This window comes from Neolamprologus multifasciatus, chromosome 12 (genome assembly GCF_963576455.1).
Source record: "Neolamprologus multifasciatus chromosome 12, fNeoMul1.2, whole genome shotgun sequence".
NCBI lineage: Eukaryota > Metazoa > Chordata > Actinopteri > Cichliformes > Cichlidae > Neolamprologus > Neolamprologus multifasciatus.
The window spans coordinates 6,061,824-6,083,425 of NC_140450.1; the positions used below are offsets into that span (position 1 = coordinate 6,061,824).

Below are 21,602 nucleotides of genomic sequence, written 5' to 3' on the forward strand. Positions count from 1 at the left end.
TAAACTTCTGGACATTAACTCTGAACTTTTAGCTCTTCTTCTTTTGAATATTAAAGACTCTAACATTTATAGACTACCAGTCATTTGAAAAAGACTATTTATAGTATTGCATAGAGTCTGGCTTGGCTGGTAGTATGTGTGAAGTATTGGGGGTTAAATAGGCTAAGTAGCATTATTATTATTATTTATTAGTCCTTTATTTATCCAGGTAAAAAATCTCATTGAGATTAAAAATCTCATTTCCAAGAGAGACCTGGCATCATAGCAACAAAAGTCAAAGTACATGTACCACACAAGTGCATAACATTTAAAACAAATACAATATCCTGTACGAACATGTGAAAAATATGCAAAAAATAATATAAAATAAAAAATAAATAAATAAATAAATAAAATAATACAAAAAAAAATAAAATAAATAAAATAAAATAAAATAAAATTAAAGTAAAATAAAAATATACAATAATATCTGACCACTTATTTACCAGCAGATGTTTTCCCAGTTTGGAAAAAAAAGAACTAAGAACTTCAACAGTGGGCTAAAATTCCTCCACAATTATGTTAGACTAATAAAGTCATACAGCAAAAAATTACTGATAGTTATTTCTGCTAAAGTCCCGTACCAGCAGACTGAGAGACAGCTTTTTCCATCAGGCCATCAGACTGCTGAACACTTCACCTCCACTACTGGAACTTCAACATTATGCACTCCACACTGTACATTAATGCCACTGTTTTGCACAATATCCAACTACAAACCTCTGTATATTTTATTTTATTGTTTACTCTATTTAATTTGTAAAATATGTATACACACACACGTAGAAAAACATATTTAGTATACACATCCAGTAATGCATACACTATTATATATTGTACATATATTTATTAGTCTCAGATTTAGCCATTCTTATATTTTGCTTGTTTTACGTTATTGTATTTTTGCACAACTCTGTTGCTTGTGAAGCTCGCACACAAGAATTTCACTCACATGTACTGTACCAGTGTACCTGCACATGTGATGTGACAATAAAAGTGATTTGATTTGATTTAAAGATGGTTCTTCAAGCTACTGAATCATGATTAGTGCTCATAGACAGAATCCTGTGAAAACGTATCAACTTATCTCATATGACAGCAGCTCTCAGCTCTCTAATACAGAGGAAAGTATCATCAGGGTAACATTCATTCAAGTATCTGAAGATTTTTAATGCAGCAGAATAACTGCAGAACTTCCACCAAAAAGTAACACATTACAGAGGTGTAAAGTTTAAAGATCGTATCTTAAATCAACTCCCTTCCTCCAAACCTTACCAGCAAGATGCTCTCCCAGGCCATCCATCGTATGGGCAGCACCGCCCGGCCCTGGATACGGTAGTAGTCGCTGCTGTACAGGTTTCGGCTCATACCGAAGTCGGCAATCTTGATGGTGAGGCGGCGGTCCAGCAGGCAGTTTCTTGTGGCCAGGTCACGGTGCACAAAGTTCAGAGATGCCAAGTACTTCATCCCCGACGAGATCTGCACCGCCATATGGAGGAGGTCAGACAGGCTGAAGTGGAGAAGCAGAAAGCGATTCGAAGTGGTGAGAATCAAAAGTGCACTGACAAGATCGTTTAGAAACCTGACGGTCGATTGTTTTCATGTATGACCTGTGCGAACTGTGTGCATGGTTAACCTGACTGAAGGGATGTTGTTGGCATGTGTTAGAGTGCTCTCGATCTCCCGCTGCGACAGGAACATGTTGAGGTCTCCGTTCTCCATGTACTCAGTAACCATGCACAGCGGGTCGGACGACACACACACACACAGCAGTCGGATGATGTTGGGGTCATTCAGACGAGACATAATCTTTATTTCCTTCAGGAAGTCGTTCCTGATCGACGGACAGATAAAGGAGAGGAAGCATTTCCAGATCTGTTTACAGGTATCTATTTCTCAGTGTTACAGTGAAGCCTGATGCACAGATCTTATTTGTTCCTGCACATCCCTTGAAGCTCTTACACCAGTTTATCCTAATATATTCTCATCTACGGAGTCAAGTGCTGCTCTCACTTCAAATAACAGTCTTGTAAAGACAAACATGGTAGGAGGGCTTTCTCTGCAAAAATTAGTCAACCAGGAAATGCCGTTTGGAGCTTTCGGTCCTGCACGTTATTCATTTGACTAGTTATGGACTATATTTTTGTTTTTAGTATATAAATAGTGAAAAATTCTCATCATATGAACACATTAAAGCAATGAATACACTGATTTTAACCAATATATGCTCTCCAGGGGATGAACCTTTAACCACCTCAGCTCCAAATTTATATAGTATGACATTGCCGCGATTCATATACACACTCATAAAGAGTACCTGGCTTGGCTGGTAGCGTCGGCCCTCAGCTGTTTAACAGCCACAAGCACGGAGTGACCGTCTCGGTCAGGGAGGGGCGAGCCTTCCCCAAGAAATTCTGGGAGTCCCTCAGCCTCACACAGGTGGACCTGCCAGGGAAGAAGATGAAATAGGGATGAAATAAGATTTTTCCAGGATAACTTTGCAGTAGGGATGCACCGATACCGATACTGGTATCGGGTATCGGGGCCGATACTGTAAAATGTGTGTGTACTCATACTCGTAAAAGTTAACCGATACCAACTTATTTCATTAATCAGAGGGTGGCTTGTCATTTCTGTTGTAGTTTTTTAGATTGGCCACTAGGGGGCCAATTATTATTTTATTTATTATTTATTTTATAATAATTATTTTGTTTGTTTGTTTACAATATGGACACTCTGCAATAATTTAAAAGTTTAATTTATTCGCAAACCTAATTTCTATTTATTTTATTCCAAACAGAAGTGTTTATTTATTATTCTGAAAGCTCGAGACAGTGCCAATAGTTCAGTGATATTTTGTTAAATTACAATGTGGAGACTCTGCAATAATTTAACAGAAGTGCTTATTTTTCACTTGAAATTTTTTTGTGGTCATTTTTATTAAGATTTTATTTTTTATTGGCAGGGAATATAATAAAACCTGTCTTCCAATTAATTGCATTTGTGTGTGTGTGTGTGTGTGGTAGAAGTATCGTTTTTTGTACTCTGTATCGGCAAGTACTCAGATCCAAGTATCGGTATCGTATCGGTTTGAAAAAATTGGTATCGTTGCGTCCCTACTTTGCAGCCCAGGAAACCTCCCACGAGCTCACCTCGCCAAACTGCCCCTCCCCCAGCTTCTCCCTGAAGATCAGCTGTTGCCGAGGAAACTCGGCAGCGGAGATGTCCTTCCTGGTGAGAGAGTCCACGGTGAGGGCGGGGACGGCGTACATGTTGCTGCCAGTGACGCCCTGCAGCCGCACGATGTCCGTCTCAGCGTAGTGTGGCGCATTGCTGTGGAAACACTGGTGCGGCGTGCACTGGGTGATGTCTGGCTCGGCGTAGCCACCTCCACATGCTGTTGGAAAGACAAGCGCTTGTTTAATTAATGTCTAATATAAATAAAAAATGAAGTGAAGCTTACTGAAAAGTACCAACAGCACAAGATTATAGTAAAAACGTTAAATTACTGTTAATTTCTAGTTTTCTATCCAAAGTAAAAGCAGTACATCTTCATCATTTTACTTGTACCATTAATCTACTTGCTGACTGAAGTTTTACTAGTTTGAATTTGTTTTTTCAATCCAGGATATCCCAACCTCTCAGGGTTAGGTCGCCTCCAGTAGGTCATGAGAGGTCATAAGATGATTCATAGAAGGAAAAGAATTGAAAAATAAAAATAAAATAAAATTCCAAACTTCACTTGATTTCACTTAAGTATATGTGATCTGATTAACTGCACGAAGTCACACCTTTCAACTCTTACCACGAAGCCATCCTGATGTCATATGACAGGAAGTCAGCAGGAGGAGGTCATAGAGAGGACTACCAAGGAGGAGAGCTGGAAGAAGAGGAAACTTGGAAAAGAGGCGTAGAGAGCCGAGAGAAAAAGGAGAGAAGCACTGCAGGATAAGTATGAATGAGCATGCATGTTCAACTTCATCTGGGAAACTTAAATAGAGAGAAAAGGGAGAAAAAAAGAGCTTATTTAACACATTCTGAAGTAAATAAACTGGAGAGAAACAGGTTGAGGAGCTGTTAATGAGTGACAGAAGATCAGAACTTTGATGGATGCTTGAAGTTTGTAGAGTTTGTTTGAAATTACTGACATCGCCACCAGGAGGCAGCAGTCTCTCTTATTGAAAGGCTTTCCACCTTTTTTCCTCTACAGCTGTGATTAATCATGTCATATTGGATAGATCTGGAACATCTCTGAGGCATCGGTGATTCTTAACACAAATTCCGACTACAAGCCTAAACGCACGGTTATGAAACGGTCACTCAAAGACAAACGTCATGACGCAGCGTTCGAAGGACTTTCTGCTATTTCTCAACTTGTGTCTTTTTCACTAATTCTTAAATGAACGCCTGCATCGACTTCATCGTTGAAGGTGTTTACCAGATGCCTCTGCGCTCTGTGACAGCTCTGGAAGTTTGTTTCTCAGCACCGCTGGGTTCTGGTACTGAGGGTCCAACAGGAAAAGTCTCTCATAGTGAGGGTCAGCGTTCACGGGACCTGAGGAAAACAGCAGGAATCAGTCAAGGATAAATGTACACAGAGAGATTTTCTTTAGAATATCTCTCCTACAAACACAAAATTTAACACCTTAACTTTCACCAATTCTTTCTGCATGAATAATAATGGCAATCAAAGGCATGTTTTAAACGATACAAGGAAAAGAAGAGTACCAGTCGGGGCGCGTCCAGAGCGCGGGGGTACAGGTGGAGTCTGTAAGATGATGGTGTCACTGCAGGACGACAGCCGGACCGTCACCTCCTCATCAAGAATCCGACGTGGACCCTAGATTAGGATGGAAGAAAGAGAAAAAATGGGGTCACAGATGCCTGTAAAGAGTCAGTCAGTTCATTCTTTAATCTGATTTATTGCTTAATAGTCCTGATTTAGCCACAAACATAAGCTATAATCTTATTTCCTAAAAAGAAAAAGAAATGCCTCCTATCTCCCAAGTGAGTTTGGGATCTAAACTGCAGCTTTTAACCTCTTTTTGAAAATCAAAACAAATTTGTGAGGTGACTTAAAGACCATAAAATGGAAGCGGGGACCTCCTGGTGGACATCTATTAGGAAACGGTTTGCATTTCAGCAGAGAATGCAGCTGTTTACAGGAACACTTTTTAAAACCTTAAGTGACTACAGCTTCTTTAACACCAACAGACATGACAGGAAGTTAACAAAATAAAGGTACTTTATTAAGAAACCCCCACTTCCACTCAGAAAAACAAAGGTAATTCATTTATTTGTATCCTCACCTTCTCTAATACCTTGCAGACGTACTGACACCATAGGATGAGGAAGATGATGATGACCAACAAAAGGATGATGGTTACCAGGCAGCCGATAAGGATGGGTGTTTTCCCATCATCTGGTGTGGCACTAGCTGATGGAGCAGCGGCTGAGAAGAAAGGTTAGAATACCATATACCAAAGATTTTATCATTTGTTTCTGCAAATACATTTGTTAGTGGGCTCCACTAAGTATGACAGAAATGCTAAAAAAGATAAATGTCCTGAAAAATTAAGAAAAAGGCAAAAAAATTGACCTGAGCACAAACTGACAAAACAGCGCCCTCTATCTGTCGCAGTTTTGAAGTGGCGACTTTAAAACGTGAAACAATTAATTGTCCCACCTGTCTTCTGTGCAGGTGTTGTGATGGTGTCCTTAGTGGGTAGAGGAGATGTCACTTGGGTCAGGAATATGGTATCCACTGAAAAACAAAAACCAGGAAGTTACTTAGGCTATGTTCACACTGCAGGTCTTGATGCTCAATTCAGATTTTTTGATCAAATCCAATTTTTTTTGTCTGCTCGTTCACACTACAAATAAAATGCGACAGCAAACGCGCTCTAGTGTGAACCCTCAAAGCGGCCCGCATGCGCAAAAGAAGACGTCACACACAACGCGCTCTGTTTAGACCCAGAGCAAACAGTATTGTTTGACTGATGGCCTTAATATAAAGACTTCGGACTTTACGTTTCCCAAATTTTGCTTTAAGTTATTTTGTTATTTACATAATAATGTAGATAACCTAATAATGATCCTTATTGCTGTTTTAGAGGAGCGCTGCTTCAAAGGATAGCTGCAGATTTCTGTCAGAATCTGCAGATTATGCAGTACAAATAAAATGTTCACGTTTCTCCAACGTTGTCTTCCCAACAGTTTCACTGACATCTACATTGGATGGCCAGGAAGCGTTCGCGATGTCTTCTCCTGAGCTGATAATTGGCGTTTGTCTTGTGTCGGTGACGTAAAAGACGGATTTAATGCGACATGACCGTTCACACAGCAGTTGCTTTCTAAAACATCGGATATGTATCGGATTCAGTACCACATACAAAAGTGACCCAGATCGGATTTGAAAATATCGGATTTGTGCCGTTCACACTGTCATAGCATGATCGGATATGGGTCGTATAGGGTCAAAAAAATCGGATTTGATGCGCTTTCGCCTCCAGTGTGAACGTAGCCTTATTTTTCCTTCTTTTACTGTTCTGCACTTTTGTTTGCACGTGCGTGTGTTTGTTACCTGACTGAAAGGAAATCTCGCTGAACATCATCCAGACGTCAGCAAAGTAAAAGCGGCAGCGGAGGGATTTGGCAGTGCGGTGGTTCAGATCCACAGTGACGTAGCGAGCGCTCGGATTCCGGTCATCCAGCACCGTCCTGAACTCCACAGGCTCCGCCTCCCATACAAAGTGGGGCTTAAACCAACAGGAGACCGAGGAGAAGATCTTCACATCGCGGGAGAACATGTTGTTACTGTGGACCTGGATGGAGAATGAAAGTAAGACTAAGTAGAAGAACATCTGCTATTGTTTGTAAAGCGTGAGGGAGTTCCACGGGGATCTAAAGATCATTTATAATGGACTCAGACAAAGTGGCAAAGATGGCACAGTAGGAGGAGATGCTAGCAGCTGCTGATGCGTGACTTAAAAGTAAACACATGACTCCTCTGAACATTGCTGGAGCACTTGCTCGCTGCGCATATTACAGGAAGAGCAAATGCTGGACGGAAAGTACGTTTGCAGTTAAATCAGTTACACAGTGATGAAGGAGAGCTGTAAGCAACTGGTTAAAAAGCTTGACCAGATATAAAGGTAGGCAGAAAATACTTTTCAATCTGTTTTATTATGTGACAATACTGTGCATGCTCCTGAAAACATACAAAGTTAAGTTACTTTTGTTAGGAAGAAGTTAAAACACGACCTAAGCTCCCACTTGGGTTTGCACTAATAAATGCTGCTGCCTGGAAGCTTTGATCACTTATAACACATTGTTCAACATTTTTACACACACACACACACACACACACACACACACACTCATTTTCATATGTTAGTGAGGACATCTCATTGACATAATGCTTTCCCTAGCCACTTACCCTAAGCTTAACCATCACAAATGAATGCCTAACCCTCAGTCTAAAACTAACCATAACCTAATTGTAACGCTGACACTAAAACCACATTTTGAATCTCCAAAATGCCTTCAAACTCGTGGGGACAGGCATTTTGTCCCCTAAGTGACTGCTGGCCCCCACAAGTATAGTAGCATGCAATTTACTGTCCTCACAAAGATGTTTAAAAATGTCCCCTGCCATCAGCCTAGGCTGACGCTGACATGGTTCCGAGCAAACTAGAGAAACCCGACACCGGATCTGAACCAGAGGCAATTTTTAGGCTCTGAGTAAGTCTGGTAATTGCAAAAGCAGATGTAAAAGTGCTGTCAACCACTCCTGCTATGACAAAGTTTGTGGTGAGTTCATAGTCCTGATGAGGTAGAGGAAGCAAAAATGAAAAACCTTCATCGAGGTGAAGTTTCTCTGCCTGTCGAACACGAACTCCATCTCCACGTGTTCCAGCGAGTCGTTCTTCCAGCCCAGGTAGTCGTAGCCAGGCCACACGCTGTACTCGTGGGTCCGTGTGAAGTCATCTTGGCCGATCACGCCGTCCGTCAGCTGACCCAGGCCGCCGAAAAGCTTCCTATCGGATGACAAAGGAGTCAGTAAACAGGAAACGCTGACATGTGATGTGTGCGCGAGTGCAGCAAAGAGAGACCCACCCCCTTTCGTGTACTCCATCATATGTGGAGTCATTGAGGTTGGCGATGGGATAACCCGGCGGTTGCATCCGCTGACCCTCTGGAGCGCTGTAGGATATCAGCCCATCTGAAACCATGAGGAGTGGAAACTTAAAGGTGCAGTTCATCCCATTTCACTGTTATCTCACCACGATAAGATCCCACAGCTGCACTCAGAACAGCAAACTTTCAACCTTCATGACAACAGTGTGACGATCGCACTCGTATCATTCAAAGTCCTGTTTTTGCTCGATATAAGGATCTGATAAACAGCAGTGTTTGTTAAATAAAAGTGTTGCTTGTGGATGAAAAACGGTTGTTTATGGACATTAAAAGCTTTTATGTTGACATGAAGAGGTTTACTTGTCTCTGAGGAAGCGTAAACAGTCTCTAATGGCAGTTGAGCTGACGAAAACGCACATTAACAAGGAAACGGTGTGTTTATGTGTCCTACCGTCCCATGAACAGCCGTACAGCTCCACTCTCATGCAGACGGTGGTGGACAGTCTGGTCACGGGGAGCAGCCGGACGTAGCGGGTGACTATCGGAGGGCGGAGGTCCTTTATGACAGAGGTGTAGGCGTCTTTGTTTCCCTCAATAATCTATACACAGATATCAGGGATACAAAGAAGACCATCACACCAGAAAGATTAAACCCCTGGAACATCTGTTCAATCAGTAAGTTAATAGTGTTGTTACAAGTTGTCATGTGACATGTTTTGACTTTATAGCCATCTTTATACAGTCCATTGATTTTCAGAGAACTGCTTGACAAACAGTGTCCTGGCCAGGTGAGGCCTGTGCCCTCATTATTCAGTGTAGGGCTGCCACAATTAGTCGACTAATCTCGATTACGTCGACTATCAAAATCGTCGACGACTGATTTAATAGTCGACGCGTCGTTTGAAGCTTTGTAAGATCCCAAAAGACGCAGGAATAAGTAGCAGGATTTAAGAGTGTAATAACGGACTGAAACAGAAGATGGCAGCACTGCATGTACAAGGATGCCAGCTGCCGTTAAACCCCGAAGAAGAAGAAGCTGTATTCCAGAATTCATAGCATGGCCCTGCTCAGTTTCCAACAATGGCAGCAGCTAGTTAGTTTTAATATTACTGTTATTATTCTTTCTAGGTCACAAAATAAACGTTTAACGTGTTTTCAGGCGAGAATGTAGCTGTGTAAACCTCAAATATCTGCTTAGTTTATCAAGACACCACATATTTTCAAAAGCGCTCCGACGTTTTCGGAGACGTCTGTTACCCACTAGCTCGATAGCTAGCCGGGGGCAAGGCTCACTAGAGCTGTGAGAACACCGGACTCCCGCAAATCGTTTTCAAACCCACCGCCGTCTTTCGCTACTCAGGTTAAACATGATATATGAGTCACTTAGATAACTTAAAAATGTTATTGTTTGGCTTTTTTCAGTATTTTATTTGTTCCTGAGTAAAACGGCTGAGTTTATTAAACTCCACCGAAACAATCTGCACATTTAATTAAAATTTAATAAACTACCATCTTGTCTTTATTTTTAGTTAGCACATACCTTAAACACTTAAAGCTGTAATCTAATGATAGTTATATAACAGCAGATGCTGCTGGTGCAATAAGTTGTCTGTATTACGTCCAATGGATGCATGATCTGATTAGTCGACTAATCGCAAAAATAATCGGTGACTAGTCGACTATCAAAATAATCGTTTGTGGCAGCCCTAATTCAGTGACAAATGAACCAGACAAGAGATCTGGAGTTGATTCCAAGTGTTGAACTTGTATGTGGAAGGTGTGCATTGGAACTCCCAAAGAGACATTGGTGCAAGTGAAGGAGGGAAATTTTAGGCTGAAAAACAAACAAACAATAAAACTATTAAAGCAATACGTTCCCACTCCCAAAGTGTAACATTTTATGCTAGGTGACAAATAGTCGGTATATTACCATTTCAGCCACCCAACGCTATATTACGAGTTCGGAAAATGAGAACCGTTGGAACGAATCCACACATGTACGTTTATTTTACTTAAATTGCTTTGGAAAACACTATCTAACACGATTAAGGTGTTGGTTACGATTAGGGATAAGGTTAGGGTTAGGGCTGGAATACACGGCTGGAACATGTCTTACCGTGGGAGCGTCATTCTATTCGATTTCATCCACAATCCAGCGCGTAGCATGGGAACGCAGAAGGTCACCTTTCGCATTCCCATGGAACACCTCGGGACTTGACAAATCGTCGGTATATTAGGCATTGGGAGTGAGAATGGGCTGATTAAAGAGATAGAAACGTTGCTATCTAGCCACTTTTATAGGTTTTGTGTTACTTTTGTTAAATCCCTTGATTTAGACCTGAAGGTGTGCATTTCAGTCACATTTTGATTGCTTGATTAAAATCCACTGTGATGGTGTCTAGAGGAAAATTTGTTCCAATATGTGACAATAGGGAGTTAAATATGCTGCAATATTAGAGAGAGAGCCCCAGTGAGCAAACAACCTGCTATGAGCAGCGCTTGGCAATAGAGACCACAGACAAAATCAAGATCAGGGAGGGGCAGCGACCAATATTGGTGCATCTGATATCCCTGTGTTGGTGTTTTTTCTGCATCATCATAACAATGTGTGTCCAGGATCAACATTGAAAGTGACCAGTCACATTGTTGTGATGTCACAGCTTTGTATTATGGGGTAAAAAAGAAAAAAAAAGGCTATGTTTATAAGAAACGCTCTGTTTTCTTTATTAATCTATACAATCTAATAAAAATATTATCAAGTTAGCTTCCGTTAGCCAAATTTAGTTTGCTCATGTAAGTTTGCTAGTGATACTTTTAAAATAATTAACTAACTTCTTGGCCAGTGCAAACTGAAAGCTGATTGGTCAGTTGCAACGTAGATCCTGGACCAACATTATTATAATGATGCAGGGAAATCTCTTTAAAAAGACAAGAAAAGCTATGCTAATCAAATACAAAATGACTGCAAACACACCCTAAATGACCAGAATTATCGAACAAAGTGACAAAACCCACGAAAACAATCACAAATAGATGCAAAAGGACGGTGAGGATGATGCCAAATTTATGTTCACAAGAAAATAATATATTTTTTTTAATATTCACTGCCTCTCACACAGTGCCCCTGCAGAACTGCACGTGTAGAAATAAGCAGCCGAACATTCACAGCAAAGAAGACAAGCTTGAGAGTTTCTGCTGACGGCATGAATCAGTTACTCCTCAGCGGATGTTTCCGGGCTTCATTTCCTAAAGTGAAAAAAAGCGCCCTGAGAAATTTGGAATGTGAATCTTTGTGCTGCTGGGCACAAAATAACCAGAAATCTGCACAGACTCTGGGAAGTTCCCCGTGTGAATGTGAGGGAGGAGCCTCAGATCAAAAACACGATTCTGGTATTTTAAATTGTTCTAACAGTGTTGCGCAGCCGCGGGGACCTCGAATGCCAACAGGAAGCTGGAGTGTAAATGTAATTTCCTCTGATATGAATATGAATGACCAGAAGCAGCTTAGAGTGAAAAACGAGAGGAAAAAATTCCTGTTCGTTTCTTTTTTTCTTCCTCTTTCTCCAGTCTTCCCTCCATCAGTCCTCACGTATTTCCTCCTATTCTTCCTTCGGCTCAGACCCTTCTCATGTCCCATTTTTCAGTCTGTTTCCTCTCATCAAGTCCTTTTTGTAAGATATTTGGGTCACTCACCTCGTTCCCCTGCCGATTCCTCCAGGACTTCCACAGCTTGCCGTCCCTGCTGTAGTTTACGCGATACTCTCGGGCAAACTCATTCCCAGAGTTCCTGATATATCGTCCCTGAGTACCAATAACTGTCAGAAAGGTGAGTCTGCCAAGATCCACCTAAAAAGAAAATTCCAGCAAAAGGCTTTCGGTCAAATCATGACACATGCGAGTAACCTAAAAACCAAAGGCTGCATTTAAAGATAATATTGTATCATTAACGTGGGAAAATGGTTCACCCCAAAACTATAGAGGCAAGCCGTCCACACATCTGGTTGTTAATCCTGCAATTTTAATGTCAAGAGGCATGCAGCTTCCAAATACGAGATGCATTCGAGTCAGAGATCTATAACAGGCTTCAAAGTTGTTTTTTATCGTGAGCTGAGTGTTTGCAGCGTCTCAGGACTTTTGTTGCATTTCTACAGAAATCGGCCCATAAACTGTAAAAACTAAAGATGCTCTGTGTGCCTTTACTCAACAGTGTGCACACAAAAACCTCTGCAACATCACAAAATTATTTTCAGGTTTTAGATTTTTTAATTACTTTCCTCATTTTAACATATTAAACGTATGTCAATATACCGATATTAAAGCGATTTAAACAGATGTGAAGTGTAAGAATGTCTGAATCACATAAATATGCAGCTCATGTGCCACTGAGGATTTTCCATACAGTCTTTGATGTCCACAGATGACTGTGACTCAGATTCTCTCCTTTGATATTTAAATACCTACAGCTTCACACTGCAGCGTTCACACATGTGGCGCAGTATCGATACCACCAACTTTATTAAAAGATCGCTCAGTTCTGAAGGTACGTATTTCTTTGTGTTCCACTCGTCCCACAAGTCAGCTGTTATACACAGATTTAGCCAGTTTGTAATAACACAGCCTTATCTGGGCAACACACGAGCTCCTAGATTTATCCAAAGAATAACTTTGTAGACCACACACAGACTTCACCTTTAAATCAGAATGTACTGAATTTAGCTGCTTTGCAAAGCACTTAAATATTGTGTTACACTGAAACCTCAGATTCTGATCCACTGTGATCTTTTCACCCGTTCTCATCTTACACTGACTGCGCAGCGCCACTCTCTCCTGCATGCACGACACCTTCTTACTTATGGAGTAGAACTTAGCCACATAACAAATGCAGGTACCCGGACATGACTGAGCACGCTTCAGACACAAACCTCGAGGTACTGACTGACTGATGGCAGCGCTGCAGGACACCAGGCGCCGTCTCCCTCCTCACGATTCAACCTGCACACACACACACAAACACACAAACACATAAACCACACTTGCACAAGTTTAACCAAAACATGCAGTTCTAAAATCTTCAAATTTTTATTTACCTTCATTCTAAAGCATATTTAATCGATTGTGTATCTCACAATTCCATTTCAGGTTTTTCTTTTTTTCTTTATTCAAGAGTTAAAAACAATAAAAGACACTTTTTTAAAACCAGTCGACTTAACCTTTAAGCCACACTGACCTGGCGTACTGTGGTCCTGTTGTTTCGTGCCATTGGCTGGATGCTTTGAGCGCATCATCTTTGATCCGTCTATCCTCCATGCCCAAGGGGTAGCGACAGTGTGCTGGGAAAACACATTCACAATTTTATTTTTATGTGTTTTGCAAGGACGGATTTTAGACCTCTACAAATGAAACATTTTATTGAGGTGTAACTGTTTAAATTGGCTCGTTGCAGAGGACGGATTTAGATTTCAAATCAAGATGGGGTAAAATGGGGTTTGTGTGTGTGCGCCTGTGTACCGGGATCAATCTGTCCGATGGCTGCTGTAGCTTGAAGGATCAGCAGCAAGAAGAGGTGCATGATGGTCCGCCGATCACACCAACACACACGCTACATCTCTGCGAGACACAGAAAAAAACAACATGAACATCTGCAGCTGACAGCGAATGACGGCTCAGGCAACAAGGGAATAAAGTGTAACAGTAACCATTGTTTTCTGGAAACCCATCCCTCTATTTTCTTCATTTTATCCAATTCAGGGTTGTAGTCGGGCTGGAGCTTATTCCCCGGACAGGCCGCCAATCACATCGAGACAGACAACCATTTACACCTATAGCCAATTAAGAATACCCAGCTAACCTAACGAGGATGTCTTTTGACAGTGGGAGGAAGCCAGGAGTGCGTGTAAAGAACTCATTCCAAAACAGGAAAAGCGCTAACCACTGCAGCACCACGTTGACTTCTTTTGGGAAATATCTTTGCAATTTTTGCACATTTTTAGGAAAATTATGAGGAAAGTTTCAGTAAACTGACCCATAAAATACAGCGTTATTTTGTCTTTCAGTTGACATGCCAATTTGCACATATGCAAAGACTATTACTGCCATTGTAAAATAAAAAAGGTCCTATAAACACATAACTAGAATAGATGTTTAAGTCTTTGATTTTGCCCGCCATCGTCACCCACAGTTGACAATCATAGTACATGAACAAATTTTTGATGTCTCCTGTGTGATGATACATTTTTGAAGAATTCTACTTTTTGCTGCTCCTATCTTTATTCCCTCCTTAAAATGATTTATTCCCTCTAATCCCATTTTATCCAGCAACATATTTTCATCTGTTTCTAATTAATCTACGTTTAAAGAATCATTCTACGGTTTACTATAAAATCTAAAGAGTCTTTTCCAGCTATCATATCCCTCATTTGAGGCTTGAATAGACGTGAATCCCTCATTCAAGCAGAACTCTGGAGATTCAGGTGTTCGATTGTGCACATTAAGAGTAATTTAACTGATTATCTGACATTAAAACATTGAAAACTGCAATTTCCTCCAAACAAAACAAATAAAATCTTTGTTTTTGCTGTAGGAAGTCGACTGTCTTCAGCGGTCACTGTTTTACACAACTGCAGCAGGATGGATGGACGAGGAGGAGTCTGAATGACTCCTACCATCATTTACGAGAGGACTGTGCGTGTGTGTGTTTGATTTCACAATGTTATTGCTGTTGGAGCGGAGTAGTTTATAAACACTGGACGCAAACAGCATCCCACTCACAGAGGTTACGCAACACTAAAGAACACACACGTACATACACACGCACACGAACACACCCATATTGTTGCACACAAAGCATTTCAAGCATAAATACATAGACACGTATAGAAAAACTACAACCGCTGTCTACTCGTATTGTCTTGTTCTCTACATTCACTCTCTGTAAAGCTCTCGGGGTCAGAACAGCTGGGCAGGCGAGAAAGACGGGGTGATAGAGAGACAGGAGGACGGAAAAAGAAAATGGACAGGAAGAAAGACAAAGAGAGGAAGAAAGAACGGAGACAGCGGTTTGAGGCCGAGGGCCGATAAGAAAATGAAGAAAAGGAGAGAGACACAAAGAGAGGAGGAGGAGGGAGGGAGGTGAGCAAGGTGGGGAGGACAACAATGGGTGGAAGGGAGAAGCAAAGAGAAAGAGGACAGCGTTAAAGTCAAACACGAACTTCCAGGTTTTTTAAACTCTTTTGGGATCAGAGCGGAATTTGACCCTGATGCTAACCCAGTAAAGGTGACAGAAATGAGCCAATCAACAGCTCAACAAATCATTTCACACACTTTAACTTTTCATTTTAATAATATGTCTTTCTTGCAGATTTGAAGCCAAAATAACTGAAATTTATATAGTTTTTTAAATTTAACCTCCTAGGACCTGGCATCCACATATGTGGAAATCACATTTTGGGTTGTCTAGACCAGCGGTCCCCAACCTTTTTTGGGCCACGGACCGGTTTATGTCCGACACTATTTTCACACACCGGCCTTTAAGGTGTCGCAGATAAATACAACACAATAAACCCAGTACTGGTACCAAAAAATAAGATTAATTCGTAACACACAAGAAAAGAGCCAGGGAAACAGAGTTAACGATAAAAACAATTTAAAAAATATCACTAAAAACCGATAAAACCCCTAAAAACCATAAATTTTACACCTGTGCCCGAACTCGTGGGCCCAGTACTAAACGACGGACCACTGGTCTAGACCAAAATACTAAATTTTGCTCTACAAGGGCCTAATATCCACTGCCGAGGACACTATACTACCACTGTTCTATCAAAATTTAAAGCGAATGTCCTCATATGTCGATCTAATTTTTCTCAGAAACAAAAATGAGGTAAAAAGAAAACAAAATCAGGTAATTCTTTGTTTTTACTTTCATCAGGTCCCAAGAGAAACTGAAAATGCATGCCATGAGAGAGTTCACGTCTTAGGAGGTTAAAAGTAAAAAAGAAACTAAACTCCATCTGCACAACAATCACAGTGGCTCTGTCTGACTTGAGACCAGGTGGAGACACAAACCTCTCTTGCAGCACAGTTCTGGTACCAGACCTCACTTATAAAATATAAAAAGTTACTGTAGTTAAGTTTAGTTTCTCCTTTTTTTGTCAAAGCCACAGGGAGCTTCAGATTCAAGACCCTCTACTCTACAATGAAATGAAAAACACAAAGAAGAATCACGTCTGATGCGTCCACTTTGTGTCGTGATGACTTCAACAGGCAAAACCTGAAACTGACCATAAATCAAAACCTTTGCTGTCTGTCCTTGTGGCAAACATCCAGCTCAGCGCTAACAGGAGTTAAAGACGGGAAGCATTGCCATCTTGACATGGATGTGAATGTTTCGGTCTGCAGACACAACAGGCTGCAGCAGCTGATTGCAGCCCGCTTCAGACAGACTTACATGTTTTTCTTCACATACTGATTGTTCTTAAATACCAGAGAATCCAGTCTGTTCCTGAAACAATCCTTCTCCCTCTCTCGCTCTCTTTTTTTCCCTAATGAATAACTCCCTGCTCTGCCTTCAGGAAGTGAGTTCATTCACTTTAGCCGAGCTGAAGAAGAAGTGGTTCACGTTTGTTTTCTAGCAACGACTGGGGGAGAAGGAGGGAGTTTTATGTAATGCGTTGGCTGAACCTCAGATTCCTGCCCTGTTGCTCATCTCTACAGCAAAATCACATGACGAGAGTGTGAGAGAGGGGGGGAGAGAAAATAACAGAGAGAAAAAGACAGTAAAAGAGATAAAGAGAAGTCAGAGAGAAACAAAAAAGTAACCCCTGGAAGAATCTAATGAAGACCGATATTGAGCTGTTTTTGTAACAAATAAGTGATGAAAAAAATTCAGCTTCATTATAAGCAAATTATAAATAACTTCCTGGAGTATTTCTTGACCTCTCGAGCCACCATGACAAACAGACCGTTTCGTTTTTTCAGGCTTGCTATAAATAAACCAGATTTCTGGAAATGAAATCGCTATAAAACAACTTTGGGGCATCAAGCCTTGCAATCACATGCCTTACCAAAGTGTGCACATTATGTAACCAGGTCCTGCTCTCTAAACAACACAGGAGATTGTTTGTCAGTGTCTATGCATCATCCGCTTCTTTGTTTAGATCCGAACTACTTTAAAGGTCTGTGTTCGCTTTAGACCACTGTTCTAGATGAGTGTGCAACATGAGCGATACAGTAAATGGGTCAATTGTGGACTTGGCAAAGCGCCTTTTGTGTTTTTTTCAAACTTCTCTGCTGCTGAGAGCAGCATAAATCAAGTTTAGGGTTAGCTCAAGCAGGCTACAAAGTCCAGAAAATCGCAGCAGATCAGCTGGGATCAGCCTACATTACCCGATCACTTTACTGATACTGCTCTATGGATCCAATTGGCGAATCTCATCTAAATCGCTCTAGCATGTCCACAGCTGATGCAGATCTGCATCCTGTTTTCAATGACATTCACTATCTATAAAATACTTTTGCCACTTTTACTTTTAAAGGAGCAGCAGGGAGACACAAAAGAACCATCACAATTAAAAGATGACTTAAAATCACAGTCAGTATCTCACAATGGGACAAAGGCTAGGGAGCAAAGGTGTATTTTTAAATGAGATTTTAAGTCTGCCTGGTGTGCAGTGGCAAATTGTGCCACAAATGAAAAAAGCAACTGTCACGTCTGAGTTTTCTCTTCAGAATCTTCAAAAGTATCTGGTCCGCTGACCTGACCGAACGAAGACATGTGGGTCCAGCAATTTACACAGATAAGAGACTTAAAAAAATAAATTCAGTTTGATTCAGTTCAATTTCAAATAATATTTGAGTGGAGAGCCGACAACAATCATCTCTGTGGACGAACTTCCTTTTAAAGAGGAAGAAACGTCTGGCAGACGAGGCTCGGGGAGGGGCAGCCATCTGTCTCGACCCGCTGGGGTTTGAGGGGAAAGAGACGGGAAAAAAACAGGAGCATAGAGAGATCACACACAACAAACAAAATGAAAAAAGAAAAACACTGCAGGAAAGAGCAGACAAACGTTACTAACATGCAATAGTTGTACAATAAATGCAATGCCAGTGAAAAGAGGTGAGAGGAGAAGAAATGTTCAGTGCATCCTGGGAAAGTCCCCCAGCAGTCTGAGCCGACAGCAGCACAACTAAGTGATGGTTCAAGGTAACCAGTCCTAACTATACGCTTTATCCAAAAAGAACATTTAAAGCGCTCTTAACAGTAGAGAGGGTGTCTGTCTCTGAGTGCACACTGGGAGCTGGTTCCACAGGAGAGGGGCTGGATTCTGCTTCCCATTCTTCTTTTGGAAACTCTAGGAGCCACAAGTTATTGATGCCTGACCTGTTCTGTAGAGGGGTCTTGCTGCTGCTTTTCCAGAGCAGAGCCTTACTGCCAAATATAAATTATTGCAGATGGAAATAACAACCTTCTTTTGACCAAAAACCTCCGAACAGTAAATCTGCAGCACTGACAGAAAGCACAAATGGGTTTAGCAGGTCTGTGTACCCACCTGACTGTAACAGAAAACAGAGATCAAAACTGACACCATCACAAAGCCTAAAAAGAACATGATCGAAACTAGTGAAAGGAAATTTACGCATTTAAAAAACTGGATTCATTAAATAGTTTGATATTTTTTTAAAAGCATTTCCATTCTGCATCAATACAGAGATTAATGTGTAATAAATTAACACACAATATAGCTGAAGATAGTTTGCATCAAACAAGTATGTTATCATAAAAGAAAAGTACAGAAAGACTAGTTTTGTTCAGCGCACTCTGGTCTGTGGGGCATTTATTCAATAACTTTAAATCTTATTAAAATCAGAGTCACATTATATGGAAGCATACAAAACTGTCTTTGTTTCAATTATGCAGAACTTGCACTTTGAGATTCTCTGCCTAGCCCAGCTATGTGTGCTTTAAACGATTAGATCACTGCTTAGTCACAGTCACTCTGACAAACCATTGTTTGAACATGGGTGTTTCCAGTGTAGAAAACATTGTGCAGGATGCTCAGGCTCATGTCCAGCTTATGTGCACTTTTGCATTACATGAAAAATGACAATGTTATTTTGTAACGAATAAACTATAGATATATAGAAGAATAGCTATGTACTCAGACCCTTTGCTATCAGTACAAAAGTTCAGCATAAAAATAGATTTAAAGTAGGGCTGCCACAAACGATTATTTTGATAGTCGACTAGTCACTGATTATTTTTGCAATTAGTCGACTAATCAGATCATGCATCCATTGGACATAAAACGTACAGCTTATTGCACCAGCATGCATCTGCTCTTATATAACTATCATTAGCTTACAGCTTTAAGTGTTTAAGGTATGTGCTAACTAAAAAGAAAGACAAGATGATAGTTTATTAAATTTTGATAAAATTTGCAGATTGTTTCGGTGAAGTTTAATAAACTCCTTGCTATCTAAAATATAACGGGACACCGGAGTATATTCTTGAGCATCTCACACTTCTGATAATCAGTTGTCTGCTTGACATTTATTCAGCTATGTAAAAACTATAACTTTAATCTCAGCCAAACCAATTTACTCAGGAACAAATAAAATACTGAAAAAAGCCAAACAATAACATTTGTAAGTTATCTAAGTGACTTATATATATTTAACCTGAGTAGCGAAAGACGTGGTGGGTTTGAAAACGATTTGTCGGGAGTCCGGTGTTCTCAGCGGCTGTAGTGAGCCTAGCCCTCGGCTAGCTATCAAGCTAGTGGGCAGTGTTGGGAAGGTTACTTTTAAAATGTATTCCATTACAGAATACAGAATACATGCCCCAAAATGTATTCTGTAACGTATTCCGTTACGTTACTCAATGAGAGTAACGTATTCTGAATACTTTGGATTACTTAATATATTATCATGCTGTTTACAACTACGTGAATGAACTATTGCTGTGATTTATTACTGTTACTGAAGGTCCGCGGCTCCGAACCGTAGTAAAGGGACCTCTGGCTAATACGGTGGGTTCTGTGTCGGGCTCGTAGCCGAAAACTAGCTTTACTTTGTTGTCTGGGTCAACTTTGCTTGCGAGAGACAGAGAGAGGCGTTGAAAGGCTGCTCCAACGGAACTTATTGTTTTTGGAGGAAAACACGAACACGGTGTACAGTCGAGTCTTAATAGCTTACTTACAACTGGGCTCGTCAGGCACACTTCTTGGCTGCAGTGGTTATTATTATATTTGCATGCTTCCAGCTCGATGACAGCTCGTACTTTTCCTTTTTCTCCCTCCCTCGCTCACAGACACATAACGGGTATGGCAGTCCATTCTCCCTGCAGCACGGACTACACTGCCTATGATGCTACATTCTTTAGAGCTATAGCGGTAGCATTCTGTCTATTAGCTTAGCTCAACAACAACAGGCGCTCTCTCACCCAGGAAACACGCAGAGAGAGAGCGTCACCCTGTAACCATGGCAACCGTAACGCTGCCGCCTGGAACAACAGAACGTAGCTGTCAAACAAACCCAAACAATCCTGACCCGCGACAATATGAAACAGGGAAGTACCGCCGTGTAATCCATTTATTTCAACAAAGTAACTGTATTCTAAATACCACCTTTTTAAACGGTAACTGTAACGGAATACAGTTACTCATATTTTGTATTTTAAATACGTAACGGCGGTACATGTATTCCGTTACTCCCCAACACTGCTAGTGGGTAACGGACGTCTCCGAAAACGTTGGAGCGCTTTTGAAAATATGTGGTGTCTAGATAAACTGAGCAGATATTTGAGGTTTACACAGCTACATTCTCGCCTGAAAATATGTTAAACGTTTATTTTGTGACCGAGAAAGAATAATATGAGTAATATTAAAACTAACTAGCTGCCGCCATTGTTGTAAACTGAGCTGGGCTGCTTCTGGGACACAGCCTCTTCTTCTTCGGGGTTTAACAGCAGCTGGCATCCTTGTACATGCAGTGCTGCCATCTTCTGTTTCAGTCCGTTATTACACTCTTAAATCCTACTACTTAGTCGACGTAATCATGATTAGTCGACTAATCGTGGCAGCCCTAATTTAAAGTACTGCATTTTTTGCACTATAAGGTGCAGTTAGAATTGTATTTTTAAAATGTATTTTTACTTAAACAAGCAGCTGTTTTTTTATGCAAATTTCTTGCTGACAGTTTAACCAAAAGGGCCGACATATCCTGAGCATAACCATGTATAATATCCACAAAACTTAAAAAGAGGATATACACATGCAATATGGCAATATTATGTTGAAACACAGTACGTATCACTCCGCGAGGCTCCTGACTACAGTAGCCATAATGCTCCAAAAATCCATCAAGCGGTGCACCTTGTAGCTTATATATATTTTTACATGTTGTAGTGCCATTTTTGGGAGCATTTC

At 40.8% G+C, this 21,602-nt stretch overlaps 1 protein-coding gene across 4 annotated transcripts in view; it reads right to left on the bottom strand.

The window, feature by feature from the left end:
* Positions 1 to 21,602, bottom strand: part of ddr2l (discoidin domain receptor family, member 2, like) — a 42,564-nt gene that overhangs the window by 5,101 nt on the left and 15,861 nt on the right. The window contains exons 1-18 of one of the 4 annotated variants that reach the window (XM_085180438.1): positions 16,459 to 19,798; positions 13,687 to 13,785; positions 13,406 to 13,508; positions 13,101 to 13,170; positions 11,872 to 12,024; positions 8,630 to 8,777; positions 8,158 to 8,263; positions 7,898 to 8,078; positions 6,623 to 6,863; positions 5,726 to 5,803; positions 5,349 to 5,491; positions 4,768 to 4,879; positions 4,478 to 4,594; positions 3,845 to 3,919; positions 3,192 to 3,436; positions 2,357 to 2,484; positions 1,676 to 1,873; positions 1,315 to 1,549 (exon numbers count right to left, since the gene is read on the bottom strand). In XM_085180438.1, the coding sequence (XP_085036564.1) occupies positions 1,315 to 1,549; positions 1,676 to 1,873; positions 2,357 to 2,484; positions 3,192 to 3,436; positions 3,845 to 3,919; positions 4,478 to 4,594; positions 4,768 to 4,879; positions 5,349 to 5,491; positions 5,726 to 5,803; positions 6,623 to 6,863; positions 7,898 to 8,078; positions 8,158 to 8,263; positions 8,630 to 8,777; positions 11,872 to 12,024; positions 13,101 to 13,170; positions 13,406 to 13,508; positions 13,687 to 13,747 (2,394 nt within the window). In that variant the 5' untranslated portion in view covers positions 13,748 to 13,785; positions 16,459 to 19,798. Of the gene's footprint in view, positions 1 to 1,314; positions 1,550 to 1,649; positions 1,874 to 2,356; positions 2,485 to 3,191; positions 3,437 to 3,844; positions 3,920 to 4,477; positions 4,595 to 4,767; positions 4,880 to 5,348; positions 5,492 to 5,725; positions 5,804 to 6,622; positions 6,864 to 7,897; positions 8,079 to 8,157; positions 8,264 to 8,629; positions 8,778 to 11,871; positions 12,025 to 13,100; positions 13,171 to 13,405; positions 13,509 to 13,686; positions 13,786 to 16,458; positions 19,799 to 21,602 lie in introns of those variants that run through there. The other 3 variants (XM_085180437.1, XM_085180441.1, XM_085180439.1) reach the window with 3 other exon arrangements.